The sequence below is a fragment of the Corvus hawaiiensis genome, chromosome 5, assembly GCF_020740725.1.
Source record: "Corvus hawaiiensis isolate bCorHaw1 chromosome 5, bCorHaw1.pri.cur, whole genome shotgun sequence".
Taxonomy (NCBI): domain Eukaryota; kingdom Metazoa; phylum Chordata; class Aves; order Passeriformes; family Corvidae; genus Corvus; species Corvus hawaiiensis.
This window is the reverse complement of record NC_063217.1, coordinates 8,957,902-8,979,550: the sequence shown is the minus strand read 5'-3', so window position 1 is coordinate 8,979,550 and position 21,649 is coordinate 8,957,902. Positions and strand designations below refer to the sequence as shown.

General features: G+C 36.2%; 1 protein-coding gene across 1 annotated transcript in view; it reads left to right on the top strand.

Annotated features, from left to right (window-relative positions):
* The window catches only part of POLN (DNA polymerase nu), a 100,883-nt gene extending 79,465 nt beyond the window's left edge, over positions 1–21,418 (top strand). The window contains exons 23-25 of the mRNA XM_048304689.1: positions 8,241–8,308; positions 16,951–17,012; positions 19,860–21,418. Coding sequence (XP_048160646.1) covers positions 8,241–8,308; positions 16,951–17,012; positions 19,860–19,928 — 199 coding nt within the window. The 3' untranslated portion in view covers positions 19,929–21,418. The remainder of the gene's footprint in view (positions 1–8,240; positions 8,309–16,950; positions 17,013–19,859) is intronic.
* Positions 21,419–21,649: the final 231 nt, after the last annotated feature.

Below are 21,649 nucleotides of genomic sequence, written 5' to 3'. Positions count from 1 at the left end.
CAAAGAGAAATATCATTTTTACATGCTTTAGATGTGATTATGAACATTTGCACTGAGAGACAGTATCCTCTTAAGCATAGCTAAGTTTTGGCTAATGCTCAACATTTTCTCTTCCTTACCTTTGAAATAAAGAAAAAATAATTCTAAATAAGGTCTTACAGTTTTTACTCTTAGTTTGCAGGTATGTTTGCAGTCTTCACTCACAACACTGCATTCATTGTTCCTGTGCTGGAGGCTTGTTCAGCAGTGAGCAAGCTCTGATCCAATAGCGTGAAGCTTCATTTTTCTGTGACTAGCAGTCAGTAGATTTTCAGTTAATGTTTGCACATATGATACTGTATTTGGAAGTCAGGGAAAGGTAATCAAGTTACATTTTCATGATGCTTCATCAGAGAGGCGTCCTTGATGAAACAGAATATTCCACTGTGACTGATCAATTCTGTCAACTAGCAGTCTCATTTTTCTCTTTATGTTTCTTCATCTTTTAACTCAAATATCAGCCTAGCAGCTTATGCAGTGGACAATAACAAGCCAATCAGTTACTTGGAAGCAATTTTACAGAAATCAGGAAAAGTAGTATTAAATGTAATACATATGATACAGATCTAATATTAGTACGGCTTGGTGGCATCAGTGTTAACATCTCTGCATTTTGTGTGGCGCTGACAAGTAATCAAAATTTCTTGAGACTTCTGTTTTACCTAGATCTTTCTTAAGATATTCTGCTGCTGCTGGCCAAGTTGCTCACTGAAAATATGCTGCTGACATAAATTATTTAAGTGCCAGCTTTTACCTGTCTGATGCAATCCACAGAACCTCTATAGGATGTTTCCTGCAGGCAGATGATAGCAGAGAAACTTCTGAAGTGAGATCAAGGCTTACAGTAGCAGCTGAAAGAAAGATTTATGGAACTGGTGAGAGTGCAAAGGTACTCGGTGAACTCAGATGGACAGTTGTAGTTCTTTTCAGTGTTTAAAACATCATTGCAGTGACAATCATGTGGAAACTTGGTGAGAAAGAAAGATGCTGGCGAATTGTGGAAGAATTGCTGCCTATAGCATTGCTTGTACATATTATCATTTTGTAAGCTGAAGAAGCACTGCTGTTGCCCAAAGTCTACCTGGTACTACATGGACTTCTCAGAAAGTCATTGAAAATGACAATATCTCAGCAAGATGCAGATGAATTTTAACAAGTCTACAGAACCGTTGAGTAATTTGATGTGGATCCACCAATTCTGCTTTTGCGCCAAATTATTGTTCCTTCGGCTCCGGATCTGTGCCACAAACACACAGCTTTACTTCTCAGCATGTCTGGATCCTAGTTAAAGAGACAGGTTCAACCACAGGCCAAATATAAATGAGTGATCTGAAAAGGAGAAGCCATCAGGAAATAAAAGCAAAAGGTTTATTTTCTTGGTCCCAGCTGCTGTTCAAAAGCAGTGGATGTTGGAGTTTTGTATGTCTTCCTCAAGGAACAAACACCTTAATCAACCTAATGATTTTCTGTGCTGGTGAGCTGTAAATGCAACTCACTTCTACAGATAGCTAAATTAGTTAGAAACAACTCTTATTTCCCAGAACAAGCATTGTGTTATATGACCTGGATTTTTTTTCAGATAGAAGTCATGTGCTAAATCACAAATGATTCATTTCTTGGAAGTGGTTTCAGTTTTAGTATAACACAAGAATCTAGAGGCATTTTTATAAGGCGTGTAGGGATTCAATCATTATTACTTTGCAAACTGCTTATAATCTGTCAGACTCATACAAGAAGACATACTAATAAACCCAACTTCTTGATTAGATCATAGTTTCAAACAAATACATTGAGTAAAATTCTTAAGGCTGCTGCTACATGTGTTGATCTTTAATTCTGGATGTAAATATTCCATCCCTTTATCTGTTTCTTCAGGAGTTAAAGAACTGTTTTCACTCATGTTTCTTCTCTAGCAGTTAACCAGGATTTTCAAATAAATGCTTTTTGCTCTGGTATTCTGCCCACAATTCCCACTCAGTATATGCCCAAAATTTCCACCCAGTTAATGGATTAACTTTAGCAAGATGGTTATCTTTTATCCTTAGACAAATACTAGAGAAATTGAACCATAAGGAAAAGATAAGTATTGGATTCTGCTTGAGAGGAGAATAAGATTGTTGTTTCACAGACAAATGCTTTTGTTTCTGTAGCAGAAGGAAACTTCCCAGGTCGTATTGCACTCTCCGTAGCTGCTGTCCAGTATGGAGCTCTTTGCCTCCCAAACTAGCCAAATAACACTGAATTTCTAGGCAAGCTGTAACTTAGAATAATCATCACTTTCCTCAAGCAGCCAAAGCAGTCTTTTTCATATATCCACAAGATGGTGAGCTGTTACCTGAACACTTCATACTCAGTGAGCCAGAGCAAGTCAGAGTAATTTATTCTTTATAGAAAGAGCTAAATATATTTAACATGCTGAAATATCACAGCCAAAAGGGACATGCATGATGTAGCAGGCTTTTCACTATTCTTTTATGTAAGACATTCAATGCAAATAAATATATTTCATTTATAAAACCCTTTTGTAGGTCACCTTTTAGATTGGTATGTTTTCAAACATTTTGGATACACACAAAAATTCTATTCTCTTTAATTAGCCATCTGTTCAGTTTCCCGCTCTTCATGATATAGCTGCTGAGAAAACCCATTTCACAGGCTTGCTGGATTTTTATGGTTAAAGTATTTTGGTCTTTATCAAGAAAACATTGAAAGAGGTAGCTTAAAGTTAATGCAAGTAACATCTAGGCAGGCATGATGTATCTTGAGCTATAACTTTTGATATTACCACATTAGGAATCCTGATAGGTACAGCTTCAAAAAAAAATTTTAGAAAGGGAAAATTCTACAAAATATTACAAAATTCTAATAATCTTGTTCCTTATTTACATGACAATAGGCATCTGCCCACTGGAATTTGTGTACTTCTGTGGGGAAACTGTGGCACAATTAAATAACAGGTAGTATTAGTAGTATCAGAAAATAAATGGTGTTTCAGTATAGGGAATGTAGATATTTCTAAGAGGAATTGGATCCAACTTCCATCTGGTCCATTATTGCTGAGTGTGGCCAGTAGCAGATGCTTCAGGAGGGAGGTGTAAGATTTGTAGAAGAATAGCTTGTCTGTCTGCAGATTTTCATCTTCCTTGGCTTGTGGGGATGAGTCTTAGGTTCTGAAATATAAGATTGAAAAGTCCTTCCACAAAATCATTGTATATCGTAGTTTCTAAGTGTTCTTGAAATCCATGCAAATGTTTGTTACATGAGCAGCCATTCTGACTTTTTCTGGTGAAGTGTTGCATTACATGCTTTTAAAAGTCAATATTTTATTTTATTAAATATTAGTTTATTAAGTGTGAATGTGTCAGTTTTTCAAGTGATTAATTTTTTTTTTTTTAATATGAAACTTATTTCCATTTGTTTTTTGGTTTTGGTGGCTTGGGTTTGGGGTTTTTTTTCATAATCTCCCATTTGTCTGATTTCAAAATACCTTAGTGTTTTTATCTTTTTTTTTCCCCTAACCACTTAACAGGTTTTATACTTTTTGGTTTTATTTTTAAACTTATCTTTATATACAAAGCTTGTAATTGTGTACTCCCTTATCTGCGATTTTGAAGTCTCCCATTAGGCATTTATTAGTTTCAAATTCAAAACAAAAATTCTGATGTTACTAGTTGGATTATTATTTTATTGATTGATTTATTATATCAGAAAAAGGGAATAACACAGGATGAGAGACAAGGATATTAATATTTGGGATATAAAATCTGATACTGTTGTATGACCTTAGTTTCAGTGATCAGAGACATTGTGCTTTTTTAAATAAGATAAAAACCTTGTTGGAATAGAAAATGAGAAATATTTTTAAAATACTTTAGAAAATATTCTAGAAAATATTTTTTAAAAATATTTCAAAATGTTTGGTTTGCTACCAAGTGATCATTAATGCCCGATTTAAAGTGGGGTACTTTTAGTAACTTTTTCATGTTTACATTTTTATTGCTTATATAAAAACTGAACAACTTAACCACTAACATTGTTTTAAGTTCTTAAGATATATTATAGGATTTTTTTCACTAGAATTTTTACTCAAACCATTAAGTTATGATGGATTTCAAATAATTCCTTTTCTTCACTCCTTCTTCAAAGAGAAACCTTTTGCCTTCGGAAATCTCTTGTTCAGATATGATTTAGTTCTCAGTATGTCTTCAAGTTAGAAATAAAATATGTCATTTGTGAGGGAAATTTTACACTGGAGTGCTCTAGTTCAGAATCAGACAACCTGTGGCCAGGTGCTGCACCATTTTTTTTCTGAAGATGTAGAAGTATCCAACAGGAACCATCTTAAACTTTAGTCTGGGCTCTCAGCCTGGCTCTTGGTCAGAATAAGCTGTCCTTGATTCCTTACAGAATTATAGTATCAATTAGGTTGGAAAAGACCTTTAAGATCTTTGAGTCAAGCTATGTTATGCATGATGATCAAACCCTTTTATTTAGAGCTTTTCCAGTTGCCCAATTTTAAACCTTATTTTAATTTATTTTCTACTCAAATTCTTAAAACAGACAGCTCGATGTAATAAAGAATCATAGAACCAGTTAGGTTGGAAAATACCTCTAAGTTCATTGAGTCCAACTGTTAACCTGGCATTGCCAAGTCCACCACTGAACTGTTGGTGTTTTATATTCTGTATCATCTTCCTACAGACCAGTCTGGAAAGCTAAACCATGTTATGCTTTGGGTGTGTTGTTAACAGCAGTAAAAATTTCCCTGCTGATGCAAAAATGCATCACAAAAATGTAGAGAGGGTTAATCTCTGCCTAACTTCAGGTAGCTGTTTTGGGAGGTGGCACCCCCACAAAGTCAATGCACAGAGCTGGGGTTTTCCAAGTGTGAGTTCAGAACATCTAGGTCAGAACCAGCCTTAGTCCCTTGTCTGTAGAAGAAGCATGAATTTAATTAGTTTGAGCATCTCTTGGCACATTCTAACATCCTGAAACACTGCACATCACTGTTAAAAACCTCCTTCTGATAAAGGCTATGGCAATCTTGTCTTTTTTTAACCCCTTGCCTACACTGGCCTCTTCCAGTGAATATACCTACACTGGAGCCTGCAGCATGTCATGCCAGAGTGCTCTAGTTTCAAGTTTAGACAGAAACTTGTTTCCTTTAATGATAAAGAAAAATACAGCTGCTCACTGATAAGGTAACAGCTGTTTCGTTGAGTTCAGTTCAATAGTATACTTATTTCTAGATGTTTGAAGTAGTCATGTAAAGCTTTGCAATTCTGTACTTTAGAACAGAGGAGTCCAGACCTGGAATATATTAATTTACAGTAACAAACAAAATCCTCATTAGGTCTTTTATTAGACAACTGGCCTGGTACTACAGAAAAATGAAAAAAATCTTTTGAGAACAGTTTGATTAGTTTTGGCATATATAATTCATTAATATGATTATGATATAGTAGTGATAGCTGGGCAGATCCATTGAAGGCCTGAGAAGTTTAGTATCTGTGTTACTTTATAGGAAACTGGAAGAATGATCAATGTAGTGCTAAGAAAACGAAAAATATTTTCTTTTTTAAATTCTATAGTGCAGCATAATAGTTTCAGATGGTTATTGTATTCTGGGCACACTAAAGTGGTGTCAAAAGCCATGTTCAGACTGGCAGTCACAGAAATATTTCTGCATTTGAAGGGTCAGGCCATAGCATTATTTCTAGTTACACACCACTGGCATGCTCAGATGCAAGTCGCATTTCTCTGCAAGGGAAATCATATGTGTACTCATCAAAAATCATGCCTAATTTTCAGTCAGGTAAGAACAGAGTTAATAAAATCCTAGTTTCTAAATCAAAGGCATTCTTATCATCTGTAGAAATAAAAATATACTAGTCTCTGCCTGGTTTGCAGTTTCTAATCCAGTTGGCCGTACCTTTTAGCACGAGATAATGAGAGGAGCTTGCTATTGCAGTATTCCTTCAAAGTGAAGAGGATTCAATTAAGCTGTTAAGCAAAAGTATAGGGACTTTTTCAAACTTCTTTCACTCAGAATTTGCAGTGGCTGGGTGGGTGCATGCAGGGGAATGGTGAAAGCTGTAAATTTTGAATGTACAAATTGCTTTGATTTTTTTTCTTTCATCTTTATTGATGTCAAATTGAATGCTTCCTTCTGTGGAACAGCATATTGCATGCAAGTGTTATTACAGCAAGCCTGAAAAAATACAGGTGGCCTTGTACTGTAAGACCAGAATCCATTACTTTTCTGTGAAATGGGTAAGAAAAAGAGAAAAAACATCATCAAAAAATATGTAACTTGTTTGGTGAACATTAAGGAAGAAATAGTGTATACTATTTCACTTCTTGGCATGAATCTAGGAAATCATGTTTAGCATTAATTAAATCTTCTGTAATATCTTTCATTTGAAAGTAGAAGTGTGTTAGAAATACTGATTTCTTAGATCTCACAATTATTGTTCCCGTTTTCTAACTGAATGGGCATTGCTTAGGAGAGCAGCAGAGCTAGACAGAGAACCAGCAATGCCAACTTCTAGTTCTGTATTTAGCAGAGAGAACATTGTCCTGAATTTCAGTTTAATCACCAGATGTGCAAGATGGGGCAGATGTAACTCTGCAGTTCCGTGCAGTTCCTGAGATAACTGGCAGTATAACTGAGCTGATGGACTGTGCTGTTCAGGATGATGTGGGTGAGAAACAGGGTCCTTTAGCCCAGATGGAGACCCAAGCTAAAAGAGCTGGGCTGCTTTCAGTAGGTGAACTGGAGCACGTAGAGTTGTATCAAGTCTATTTTGCTGTCCAGAGAGAAAATTTGAGTTAATTTACATTACTTCCACAGGTTTTCAGGCACACATAAGGTAGCACTTAATTGTGGTGCAGCCCTGCTCCTCCTGTTTTACTTTTAGCATGAACGTGAGGTGATCAGTTGTTACAATGCTGCGAGGTTTTGAAAATCCTATTCTTCCATTCCTAAATCCTGATAAATTTATGATGAAGTTTTTATGTATACTGTAAGTTCTTCTAAGAAAGGACTTTTCCTTACCAAATATTCAGAATATATGGTGCTCTAATCCTGACTGAAGGCATGAGACACTACTCTGGTACAAACAATAACCAGTCTATCGTGTTTTTATTGAACTGGTTTAATGAATGCAATTATTTTCACTTATTAGATTGATTCACTGTCTATTAATCTTTAATATTCACTGTTCTGATTTATACCTTTTACATGTCATTTGAATGGTTACGAGGACATTCTTGCTTTAATTAATTTACTTGAATTAGAAATTACAACTTTTTATGTAACTGTATTCTCTTGCTACAGATGATCCTGGTCTTTTAATCTTTTTCTTTTTTGTGTCCTGTGTCCCAATTTCCTATTAGAAATATGTTAATCTGTTTCACTCTGCTTCTGACTGTGTTGTACGTGATTAATAATTTAAGGTCTATTATTAGAGCTTACCACACTGTTAGTCAATGTCACATTGTAATTTAAGGCAGCGTGAAACTATCTTAAGAAGCTGTGAAAAGTTGTAAGTCATAACCATATTGATGGTTCAGCCATTGGTAAAGAATTATTTACTTGAATAACTGCTATTATTAAGAAAAGGTATTAAGAAAAGTCTACAAGTGACATTTAATTTAAATCATGGAATCACAGAATGGTTTGGATTGGAAGGGACCTTAAAGACCACCTTGTTCAGCCCCTTGCCATGGACAGGGACACCTTCCACTAGACCAGGTTGCTCCAAGCCCCATCTAACCCAGCTCTGAACACTGCCAAGGATGGGGCATCCACAACTTCTATGGGCAACCAGTTCCAGTGCCTCACCACCCTCATGGGGAAGAATTTCTTCTTTATATCCAGTCCAAAAAATAAGCTATATTAACAAAACATAGTCTCTCTCAATAATTCGTTGCATTTTTCTGCAAATTATGTTGGTTTTAAGTAATGCCTTGTCATGCCATCAAATCCCTGAGTGACGTTTATAAGTTAGCAAGCACAATTTGGGCTTACAACCGTGGCCTTTATGTTTCCAGAATATGGGGAGCGGCAATTCTGTTAAGTCCATTAATTATTTTTAAATTTTCTTTGGATGTTTATTTTTACTTTAACTTATCCCTGAATGAAAAGCACTGTTAAAATTTTTTTGCATATGTTATCTGATGTCTCTGAAATTTTTCAGGTTAATTGCCCAGATCCATGATGAATTGTTGTTTGAAGTAGAAGATTCTCAAATCGAGGAATTTTCAGGTAAATACAATCTCTCTTGCTCTTTCCCTCCCACCCCATTTTTACTCTCTATATCCTGTGATTTCTCAGAGAATAAAGAACTTATGTAGCAAGAATAAACACACTGATTCTCACAATTAAGAAAATGTATACTAAGCAGATTTTTCTGAATGTTTTCCACCACTGGCTCTTATGTAGATAAAACGTGATATACTCATTTGGAATTCATTACCATGCTTATTTGTATTTAGTTTTTTTATCAAGATTCCATCACCCACTGTGTGAATCCTGTAAAAGTAAGTAATATTTCCTCTAAGGTTTTAGAAGGAAATAAACCAGTTTGAAGTACTTTAGACTGAGGCCTGTTACACAAAGAAGCATTAATGTAAGGTTATACTAGACTGTAATTTTTAAGTTAGTTTACTGCTTTTTTATATTAAGAAACCTTCATGATGGCACTCTCAAGGTTAAGGTTAGTAAAAGTTCATGCCTTTGGCTTACTTCCAGACATTATTCTGTAAGCCAGAGTTTGTCTCAGCATCTGGTACAAATTTAGCAAGCAAGCGAGGGCACATAGCAGACTGTTGGGTCTCTTCTCTGTTAAGCAGTGGATTTATTCCTGTAGGCACCAAGTGTTTATTCACAAACTTTGGTCTAGTTTGACCAAAGCTCAACAATATGTTTGGCTAAACCAATTAGCATAATGTCACAAATATTTTAAATGAACCAATACAAGAAATATCTTCCATTATAGCCTAAGCATTTAATAAAAAATTAATTTCACCTTCCCGTGCTGCGTTCATTTGAACAATGCAATTTGCTATATTAGTCTCATTTCATCACTGATCCCTCTTGTGAGTATTAGTTCAAAATGAGAACATTAAACCTCTATCTAATCTAAACAAGCTACCTGGGAAATATTTCAGCTCAATATATTCAGGGCATTATAATGAATTAAGTTAATATATTAACATTTGACTTCTAAATACAGGAATTAAAATCTGATTTAAATTTAAAAAAATTATACGATTTATTGGAGATTGCAATATCTGTTCAGAAAAGGCAATGTCTAAAAGTGACATAATTTCAGAGTTAGGAATCGTAGTATATTGAAAGAGATCTGTAGGACAGCATAGAAGGATTTTTATTATCTTATTTTCCATCAAATTGCATTAAGTATAGAGCTAATATTATACCCAAAAGATAAAAATTATTCATGGTTGCTTATACATATAGAAAATCATAGATTCTGCCCTCCTTGGGTCAAATTCAGATCTCCATTACTAGTGTGAATTTGTAGCAAATTCCGAAAAATCAGTATTTTCAAGTGTAACAGAAAAAACCTCCAGCTATTGTATGAATAATAGTAATACATTATCCCACTATGGAAACATGATGACTGGAGGCTTTTTTCTGAAGATACAAAAATAGTGCAGTTCAAATACTCAAGTTTAAAGTATGTACTGCACAGTAATTAGTTTCCTGATCTCCAGGTGTAGCTACAATGTGCAGGAAAAGCATACCTGTAAATTCTTTGTTGTGCTTCAAAGTTATCACCCTGTAATTGAAGTTGCTAAGATGACCTTTAGAAAATGGACCTGGGCAGTCTAGAGGTCCGAGATACCTTGGAAATTGTCATTGCACTTAACATAGGCTGCTAAACTTGGGTGTTCAAGATGGAAGTTTGTTTCATTCTGCTGACTGAAGATTGATTTTTCAATTTGTCTCTACTTTGCCCTAAGAGGCAAAGAAAAAAAGAAAATTCTGCATCACAGGAACTTTCAGATATACTCCTGTCAGAACAGAAGAGTGATAACTTGTCTTATTCTTTACAAAAAAGACCAACCTGAGACATTGATTTCCTTCCTCTTTATTCATCCCTGGGGGGGCCTTACTTGGAGTACTGCATCTACTTCTGGGCTCCCCAGTACAAGACTGGAGCGAGTGCAATGAAGGGTCACAAGGATGATGAACACACTGGAGCATCTCTTCTATGAAGACAGGCTGAGAGATCTGGGACTGTTCAGCCCAGGGAAGAGAATATATATATATATATATATAAAATACATATATACTGTATATATGTATCTGGAGGAAGTGGTGGTGCCCAGTGACAGGACCAGAGGCAATGGGCACAAACTGAAACACAAAAGGTTCTCTCTGAAGATCAGGGAACACTGTTTTACCCTGAGGGTGACTGAGCACTGGCACAAGTTGCCATGAGAGGTTGTGGAGTCTCCATCCTTGGAGATGTAAAAAAGCCATCTGGACAAGGTCCTTGGCAACCAGCTCAAGGTGCCCTCTCTGAGCAGCAGGGCTGGACCAGGTAACCTCCAAAGGTTCCTTCCAGCCTCCCTGCCTCTATTTTCCAAATAGTTCTGCTACTGGTAGAAGAACTAACCTAAGGTGTCTTAAAAGGTTCCAAAGCTGGTGCTTCTTCAGTGTCATTAATGAGGATTTAATACGATCTGAATAGGCAGAGAAAGGGTGTATCTGCACTAGCATCTTACTTCCAGTCGGAAGTACATGCTGAAGCAGATCTCCCTATTGTCCCAGTCCATGGTGTGAACAGTTTTGGTTCACATCGCAGAGCATTCTGAGAGCAGTTGACCTAGATTCCTTTCAGATGAAACTAAATAGGAACACTCTTTTCTCCTAATCTTTTCCAATTTTTTCAGGAGCTGCTGATTGAGGTAACAGATTAGATATCTGAGTGTTAAACCAAGGAAGTGTCAGTAGGATGTGTGCTCCTAATTCACTTAAGTGCTTTGAAAGTCTAAATATGGTTTTCATCTCTTTACCTAAAGTTCTTTCACCCTTTCTTAAAATCCTTACTGTGCTTACTTTTATTTGCCAATATTCTTTAGCGGTCAGCTTTGTCTTCGCATATCTAATGAGCTTTTGTCCATTCAGAAACTTTAAATTACAGAATCTGCTGACTTGCAGTTTCCAGCCTGCAGTTTAATGATCCAGAGAGAAATCTCAGTTGTACAGTCACAAAGCTCAGTAAAGGCAGACGTGGACTTAAAGCTAAAGAGCAGTGTTTGAGGGTTTTAATGGATTACACGTCAGTGCTGTGTTATTCACCAGCATTTAATGTGATCCAAGAAGCACTGGCCTACTATTCAGTATGTTTGCATTCTGATTCCATTCATGCTTCTGATCTACTTTTTCAGGAAAGCAACAACAAATATGTCTCCTTTTTCTTGTTTGTAGAATGGATATAAAACTTAAAATATTTTTAAGACTTATAAATGAAGAACATAAGGTAAATAGTAATATTTAATTAGATCATAGTGCAGGATATAAGCCTTCTCAGCAGCATTTCCATGATGGAAGTGTCTTTTTTGAATTGTTTCACAACATTAAAATGTCCATTTGCTTCTAAGACTTCCCAGCCGAAAATTGCGACAAGGGATTGTAATATTGGTGCTTTCTTTAGTCTTGCTTAGGACTTCATATGCTCCAATAAGAATTTTCCGTACTTTTCAATATACAGAAATCCCATATATAGTGTATCTAATAATGCACAGATGATTTGGAATCCTTTGAATCTAATAAACAAGAGGCAAGCAAAAATTGTTCTTTTTTTCTTTATCTACTTCTGCACAAAATACTGCATTAGGTGGGTCATCGCAAGGTCTTATCTGCATTTTGGAAGGATACCTTCTTCAAAAGGAATCCATCATCTGCAGTTTTATAGAACACATATGGCTCACTCTCAATGGACAAGGCAGAACATCATTTATTTATAAGAAGGTTTTGACTGTCCAAGCTTTGACATACTTTGAAATACAATGAAGCACATACTACTCTGAATGGTGCAATTTTCATCAAAGATGTGGCATATTATTTCCCTCAATTCTCTGTTTAGGGCAAGAACATGACAGCAAAAGAGCTTTTTAAAATACTAATTTCCTATTAGAGGGTGCTTGGGAAGTTCAGATCAAAACATTTGGCAGAAATTTGTTTGGCTTGGGCAGAAGACTCTCAGCTTTACCATCAATAATCTCCCTGGTTTGTAGCCAGCTTGCCTGTCTGGCTTCCTCACATCTTGAGCTTTCCAGCACCCCAGGAAGTAGAAAGGCAGATGATGTTATGGGAATGCCAAAAACTGGGTTCTTGGATCTGGGAAGGCTCAGCATCTCTGAGTCCTGAAGTCTGTGTAATCAGGTAGACAATCTGTCCCCAAATCAGACTGTGAGTCTGTGTAGAGGCTCTGGAAGAGTATTTAGGAATGGCAGAACCCAATTTTTCGTTTGGTGGGGACTGTTTCTGACACTGCTGCTCCATGCTAAGTTTGAAGTGCCTCGTTGCCCTTGGATTATGCTGAATGCATTACAGCTAGAAGGGGGATACACTTTGTGGTGAAGGAAAGCAGAATAATTTTTTCTTTTTTTAAAGTACAGGGATACCTGTAGTTACATCTGTAAAATCTGGCTTCTGCGTGTGTTCTATAAATAGCTGGTGAGTTTGAAAGGTGAACTTTGCCACTGGCAGTTACTGTGGATTCTTCCGTGTCTTTCTGCCTGCTTAATTGCATCCATTAGTGATAATTAAATGAAAGATACTTGGTACTTGAAATAACATCTTTTTGTAGAAATTTATGTATTCCAGTGTGTTGTGTTCAATATCACAGTGCATTAGAGTAATTTTTAAAGGATTTTTTTTAGAACTCATTTATAATTATACCGTATTGATAGAATTGAAGAATTTCTGCATCTGTTCTTATTTTTGGTACATGTACAATGTAGAGTTTGAAACAATTTTTCTAATATTTTACCAGGTATAAGAATACTGAAATGGCCAGTCTAAGAAAAAAAAAATCAAGATAAATTAAGCCTATTTACTTTGCTATTAAGATCAGTTGCTACCTAAAGAACAGTATCTTATACTTCTTTTAAACATCTGCCAGTACACATTTTTGGCTCACATACAAGTTCCATGAAATTTCTTTTTTTTCTGCTACAATTTTATGCTTACTGGGTACTGAGGCAGCTGCATAAAAATGTGCACATGTTCAAAAGGGGACTGCAGTAACAGAAGAACAAAAGAATGAACTGGTCATCACAAGTTAGTGACATTTTCTGTCCTCTGCGCTGCCTTTTTCTAACTTGAAAAACACTGGTGCGTAAACTAAAGATGCCTCTAGATAGCTTTCAATTTGCAAAAATCCCTGTTCCATAGATCATATGTCTGGCCAGCTTTGACATGTTTCTGGAGTCATAATTTCATAGGTGAGTGCACTTGAAAAATGTCTTCAGTTCGATAGGGACAAATAAGCTTTTGTTCCACAGCAGGCATGCGTGTCTTTTCTTTGTTCCTATTCACAGCACTTTCAATAAGCATATTTATTCTGGTCAGTATCAAGAAAACCTAATATTTGTTAAAACATATGTTAAAATTTCAGTTCCTCTATAATCTTTTAACTTTGCTGTCAGCATTTTTTATATATAATATTTTAGTGCACATACTTAACACTTACAAAGCATTTCAAGATGCCTATAATCAACAACTCTTCTAATTGCTGACTATGGGTTTTGAGAGTTAAGTTGCAAAGATTGGGAGAACAGCATTTTACAGATGCCATTGCAGTATATGGCTGGCTGTAAAGGAATGTTTTAAAATTAATAATTTATGTGCCCCAGATATACTGGATTCTTGACTGAGCAGAAATAATCATTATTCCCAAAGTTTCCAGTCTAAATCTTAGAAGAGAAACAAAAAATTAAGAGTGGTAGAGACAGATCTATTAAAATGCTGTGGTTCTGTTTTTTAGCGACTACACTAAAATGTAGATGAGATAAAGAAGATAGAGTTGTGGATGTCTGATTATTTATTCTGAACCTGGAGAAAGAGGGAAATTTTCAAGGAGATTTGAGAAAGTAGAGGGAGAATCAGATATTATGTACATGGGACTGAAGGGGTCCTCTCCTGTGATTACATACCCCCATGCCATATGGTCTCTTTTATTAATTATAATCTTCATATGAAAAATTACTACCACTATTCCAGAGTTTTGTCTCTCCAAAATCTAGACCTTTAAATTTCCAGCCTAAAGGTATTCAGCCACTATACCTATTTTTTTTTTGTGCAAATACTGTAATGTAGTTGAAATGCTTCCTTCTTCACTGTTTACTGTCTTAGCAGACCACTGAACAGGAATGACAATCCAGCTGCTTTTTCTTGATATTTGCAAAGGAGTGGTTTCAAAAGGTTGAAATGCAGGCACAACAACTTCAGATTGCTTGAAATGAATGGCTTTACTATGCCACCCACTAAACTCTGGGTAGAGAAGAAGTCAGTGTGACATGAGAAATAGAACAGGGAGCTGAACTGACAGAAAAAAAAGGAAAAAAGAAAATGAAGCAAACCTGTGGAGAGGTTTTTAATGGTTGTCAAAGTGAATGAGGAACCATTGGGTTTGTTCACTGATGTGGCCACATTAATCTGTGCATTTTAAAATTAAGAGTATTTAAGAATGCAGCAGAATTCTGGTGGTGCCAGATGCCTTAGAGCAAAACGTGTGTGAACCAACAGAGAAAGCTGTTGCAGTCATTGCTGCCATCATGAATCCCCTTTTGGGGATAACAGTTAAATGGGACAGAACTAGTCAAATTCAGAGGTCTAGAGAACTAGGAGAAAACTGGTCTAACTCAGTGCACAGGCAGGCAGCACCCTTTGCCATACCCCTCACATCTTTCAACCCAGGAGCTGACGCTGCTGACTCATGCTCCATCTTTTACTGTCTGTTGGAGCTCATTTTGTCAAGATGACCTATTCCTCCCATTGCCCAAATGCTCTATTGCTGTTTATTTCTCTAACACAAAAAATGTTAGGCTGCACAGAGTTGAGTATGCCCTTCATAAATGTCTGGTGGAACATACAGAGCTGAGTGGTTCTGCAAGGGAAGTGCAGAAATCAGGTGTTGTCCTTTCAAAAGTTTTGTGCAGTCATAGCTTGGAAAAAATGTTTACCCAGGACTGACTGGCAACACACTGAGCCTTCTGAAGGCATCCCACCTGGTTGGGGTGCCCCAGCACCTGCTGCATTGCTGACCTCCTGGAGCTGACAGCTTGTTGAAATTCAGAGTGGGCTTCTCAAGACAGAGGCAGCCCAACGCTCCTCTATTAATAGCCATGTTGACTTGGACTGGATTACAAATGAGTAATTATTTAGGCCAGCACTTCTCCTTTCACAATCTGTGGGTTGCAATGTTTGTTTGTGCGCTCCAAAATTGTTGCTCTCTCCCACACTGGACCATGAACTACTTCAAATCGAACGTGAACCAAGTCTACATGTGTAGCTGTATGTAGATGTGTCAACAAATATCTTGGTTTCCTCAGCTCTGGCACTTGATCTGCTGATTCTTTGAGTTACTGCATAATTCGGACTTCATGGAAAAGCTTATGACAGCTCATTAGCACACAAGTCTGAGTGAGCCAGCACGGTCTGAGGACTGTTCAGGTAGAAGCTGGTCATCCTCATCATTATTATCAAGCCAGCCTCAGTGTCAGTGATGTGACATGAAACGTTACAGACTGCTCTTCATTGCTGGCATCATTAGAAAAGGTTTTGGCAGCAGCCAGAGCAACAACATCCACAGCTTCTTAAAGTTCTTGCCACTCCTTTGCCTCTAACCTCAGCTGCCAAAGAACCGTGATGTGCAGCGAGGGATAACTTCAAAGGAAGCTGCTCAGTAATCATGTGGGTTTCGCTCTAGCAGTTACCACCTCGTATCACAGACCCTGCTCTTTCTCAGGTCTGTGAGGCACATGACAGCATGCATTATTTAGTCATCCATCCTGTCAGAGCAGTGGAGGTTCTGGGGCCACCTGGTATTCCTATTTCACTTTCACTAGCCAAAAATTACTTCTTTTTTAAAAGCTGTTGATCTGTTGAATCTCTGTTTGATTTTTATTAGAACAGTATGTGTTGCAGCAGCAATCTTTATCAAGCAAAACACTAATTGGCAGGACCAGTGATGACAAATCTGATCCCAAATGATTGATTTGAAATAATTATAGATGCATTTGCATGGCAATAGTGAGCATAGTGTTATGGCATGATGAGTTGTTAAGTTACATGAATTGTACTGAAGTTTAATTGTTTAGAGTGCTGATAGCTCTGCTCTCCCACAGGGAAGAATTTTTTAAAAATTTGGCTCTGATCTTTTTACTTTGAAGAGTAAAATATTTTTAAAAGTTCAGATTCTTGTGGGTTTATTTTCTCACTTCATTTTTTAAAATTGAGCTTTATGGCTGCACAAGAAAATGAAAATGTATAAAATGTCATCAAACCAATAGTTACGAGTATTGAACTTGAAAACTGAGCACTCACACATGCTCTATATACCTTAATATGAAATGTAGTAGTGCTGTACTTCTTGATATATGGGATATATAAATTAAATAATTCTGCAAATTCTACCCTAAAATTCAATTTTAAAAAAGAAATTAAGCTGTTCACAAGAGATAAAATATCTTTAAAATAAAATTCTTTAAAATAATCTGAAAAAGTTGCAAATGGTAGTTTTTTAATGCAGAAATGCAGGTATTATATAACAGAATTAAAGTGTGATTTTTTTTTATTTATATATAAGTATATCTATAACAATTCTAACTTGGAAAATAAAGCTGTAGGTTTTTGAATTTACCTTACAGCATTGGTAAAAAGAACAATGGAGTCCCTGCAGCAAACCACAGCCTTGGAAGTGCCACTGAAGGTAGGGACAAGTCTGAATTTCCATTACTTTCTCAGGCATACTTGGCTTTGTATGTCATCATCATCATATTAGGAATGTAGCAACAACTATTTTGCTTTTCACTTCAATTGTTTCATTTTCATATTTGCAGGTAATTGCTTTTTCAAATAACTATAAAATTTCTAAAGGAAGATAACTGAAAGAAAGTACACTCCCTTTTGGAAAGTGAGATTGTCATAGCAATGCATATGGTAATTTAAAAATCTATTCCATTCATTGCCATCAAACTTCTGTTGGGTGTGGTATAGTGAGAAATATGCCCCGTTAGTAGGCTTTCTAGATGTACCAGGCATTCGTTACTGCTGAAAAAATATTGCAAAAGATCTTTCTTCAGTAATTTTCACTTTAAAAATGGGTTTATTTAACATTTCTGTGTGGATGCCTAACACAGACAAAAGCAGACAAAATTGCTGGTCATTGCTAAAAGTAGAGGTCATCACCTACCAGACCAACATCTGTAAAAAGTGAGGAGATTAACTACACAGCTATCTATGTATTGGACCTAGCTGGAATTACATTATAAAATATACATTACTAGACTGGTATCTGTCACTGTAGCCTACTGCTCAGCTTTTGTTGCTTGGTAAAAGACTAAAGCTCTTGGGAATCCCTAAACTTAAGTGAGCAACAGCCCAAGGGTTTCCAGTTGACAAATGGAGTACTTGGTGTTGCCAGGTCACTCAATCAGCAGTAATACTCGAAAAGATTCAGAGACAGAAAAACTTTATTCTAATTATTTCAGAAATGGTTGCAACATACAGACTTGCACTAATGGAAACAGTTGAAAAAGAAAAGTACTAGATAATTTGTCTTGTGTTTCTTCCTCCAGATCTTCTCTATCTATTGCAGCATTCCAGCTACTTTGTGAGGCTTTCTCTGGAGATCTTGCAGTTAGAAGATCTTTTCTAGGTCCTTAGGGAGCCCATCCTTCCCTCAAAAATTGAGAAAGGATAATGAAGGGTATCCAAGATCTAAATTAATCTTTCTGCTTCCCATACTGAATTTCCCCCTTCACTGTTCATTTAAGCCTTGTAAGATTTTACATTCCTGTTTACCAAATGTGGTCCAGTGAGACCTTTTGGACATACTGAGATAATAAATTTCTTGCACTCATACTCCTAAGCTTTGCAAACTGCATTTCTGTAGGTTGCTTACATTGTACACCTGTACTTGCCTAGCTTCTGTTGTTGCAAATTCCTTGGAAAAAAACCCAAAAGAAGCGAGAGTGTTTTTCAAGGTATATCACATTTAAATATTTTTAATTACTGTATTAGATACCTGGCATTCGTGCTGCTATAAGGTTCATTAAAATAATCAAATATGGCATACTGGTGGCATATAAGGTGAATAGCAACACTGTAGTCCTTTTTGGATAGTTTTAGGGACTTTTGGTGTCTTTTTCAGAGGTAACAAGATTCATACTTTGAGGAAGTCATGGTCATGCAATAAACATGAACACTGTACTAAGTTTCTAAGAAATGTTTACGTGGTTACTGAGAGTGTTCATGGTTACATGGTTGGAATATAATTTTAGTGTTACGTATTTCAGACTAACCATTAAGTGGCAGAAGGTTTCAATGTCCTGTGGACAAATGGGACATACCATCTTATTCTCCTCTGTCTAAGGTGTTTTACTGTCACACACTGACAAATCCATCTTGATGCATTAAACAAATGGATTCAATTTGTCATTCCCATGAGAACAGTAATTCTCCGTTAAACACCAACTGCACTTTAATAGGTGAAAAGAAACACATTCTTGGACAATAAGTAGTTCTCTGGGGCTTTCAAAGATTAGAATAGGCAGTAGAACTATTTGGAGATACACATTTCATTACCCTTGTTTGGTCTCCTTTTCCTAAGCAAATTACTGTAGGAGTCCTGACATACTTTTGCTCGTATGACACGTTAGACTACATCCATCATGAAAATACTTCATCTTCCTCTGAAGCATCAAAAAGAGATCAATGACAGAGGCCAGATAGAAAACAAAGTTTGATCTCAGAGAAGAAATTGAGAGTGATCTTTTAATAAAAAAGTCTGTATTTTTGTTCATGTTGTTTACCCTTCTATACAGGAATATGTCTTTTAGGATTAGAGATGTTGAAGATGAAAAGATTTTTGTGAAATGTTCCTGCTCTCCTTCAGCAGACTTACTTCAGCTAAATATGTATTATGTGCTCTGTTAATATGAATATTATTTTTTAATATGGAGACAAAATGTCACTAAAGTAGAGCACATATATAGTCTTAGTGGGGAGAGATCTCTTTTTCTTCTTTGAGGTAAAGGATGCTTTATCTTTGAAGTAGCTTATTTTTTTTCCAAAATATAGTCCATGCTAATGAGGCAGCTTTCATGTCAACAAATCTACTGTGTACAAGAGCACAAGGAACTGCAAAACAAACTGAAATTAAACCAAAGCAACAATAAAAATACCCCAGAACTTGAAATGTGGGGGGTAAAAAAGCCCTACTATCTTTCCGCATTACAGACAAAGTTGCTGATGATAAATATCAAAATCATCATTTGCAGCTTTTTTGAAAAGCATAAGATGAATTTTGCTGTAGTGTATTCCTTGCAATTCAGTAACATGTATTTGCAATTTGAAAACTAAAGGTTAGTTTAAATTGTTAAGGTATTTTTATCAGAATTGTAGCAATAATTGAGTATTAATAGAAATGGAAGAACATTTTGTATTGGATAGGCATGTAATCTAGAGCAGTATCAACATCCAAAGGGAAAAGCAAAAATAGTAATCTTGCTATATGTGATGTGTTTATTTGTTTAATTTTTTTTTTTTCTGGCAGGTTCCCTTGAAAGTGATTCTCACCACTGGGAAATCATGGGGGTGTATGACAGAATTGCAGGAGATGTAAAGCAGTCATCGGGGATATTATTCAGTACCCAAACACCTCATTGGCCTGTGCTGATTCCTCACTGAATCACTAGGCAACAGCGCTGCTGGATCTTTCATAAGCACCTAATACTCTGCATGTGAATTTTTTTACTTCATTTTGTCTGTAGCCCTAGGCAACAGCAGTGAGATAAAACTGGTTTTTACCAGTTCATTGTGTTTCCTTTAGCCAAGGTAACCAGCAGGGAGCTGCTTTTGTTCACAGCTAAATTACTACATGTAAGAAATGAAACAAGACAGTATTAACCCTGTGGGAGCATCACAAATTTATTTGAGTTACACAGATGTTTAGACTTTAATGTTAAGTATTTTGTGAAGTGCTTGTGTAAAAACACTTATAAGCTGGCAGTATTGGAACTGGATCAGATGCTTAACTGTTGTGCTCAGCTTATTTTGTATTTTGTGAGTAGAACATTGCTGCTTGGTGTTCATCACATATTAAATGTTCCATTCCTCAGACTTAGAAAAGGAGTTAATGAACCTATTTTTTATCTAGAATTTTGGGACAAGACAGGTAAACAAAACTAGAAGCCTAAATGTATTAAAAATAAGGAGATTGTTGTCAATTCATTTAATTTCAAACTGAATTTGCACAGTAGCCTTAGCATACTTTTGAGGAAATATTACAGTTTTGCCTAATCTACTACTTTTATTACTGATGTAATGCTAGATACTGTTTAGATAAATTTTAGGACTCAGCCTTATACTTCTTAGGATTCAGGCTTTTACTTCAATGTTTGGATTTTTTATTAATAACTTGTTTTTCTGTGGAGTTTATTCTTCAAATGAGATTTGTTTCATAACATTACTGTTTCACAAATTCTGTCTCTGTGCTTGTGGAATATGAAATTGTCCTCAAAGTCTACTAATTATTCAGTTGCAGTCTAGCACAAAACTTTTAAGAGTTGTTCAATATGTTTCAGCATTAGACACCAAATGATCACAGTACTACAATTTAAATTCTAGAACTGTATGGTTGTAAAGACTTTGCAGCATTTTTAATTTGCATAATTAAATAATTTTACTTTGCACTTGAAGCCATTAAACTATTAAATATTGTTTTCTTATGTTGCTTATTCATCATACATAACCTGTCAGCTGACGTGAGTCAGTAGTTTCTAAAAATTGATTCTTATAAAATTGGCATTGATCATGTAAGCAAAGTCCGAACCTTCTGCATAATAATTGGGGTCAGTGCTTTGGTCGGGGGGTCCAGCCTGCATGGCTGTGACACCGTGCCAGGTCCTGTGAGCAGGGGCCCTGATCTCACCTTTCCAGCAGAGAAGAGGTTGCACAAGTTTTCTTCTGCTTTTTGCTATTTTCAAGCCCTCTGTGTTTGCATTGGCATTGAGTAAGTGTGAAATGTTCTACTGTCTCATCTCTTTCACTCCTCTTGAAGATCTACTGGTTTTGGGAGGTCTCTACTAATTAAAACCTGTTTCTCTAAAGCTACTGTATGGAGGAAATCACCATTTTTTTTGTACATTCACAGCTGATTTTCACCTTGTGTATTTTTCTTAGGATGCATACTTTATGATGAGATAGATGGTGTATTTTTTCAAGCCCCAAACAGCACTAGCAATACCCTTCAGCCTAACAAAACCCAAAAACATGCTTAAGAAAAACAAGAGCCTCAATCCACTTGTGTGAATTGACATCTGTTCAAATATGAAGCTACAGATA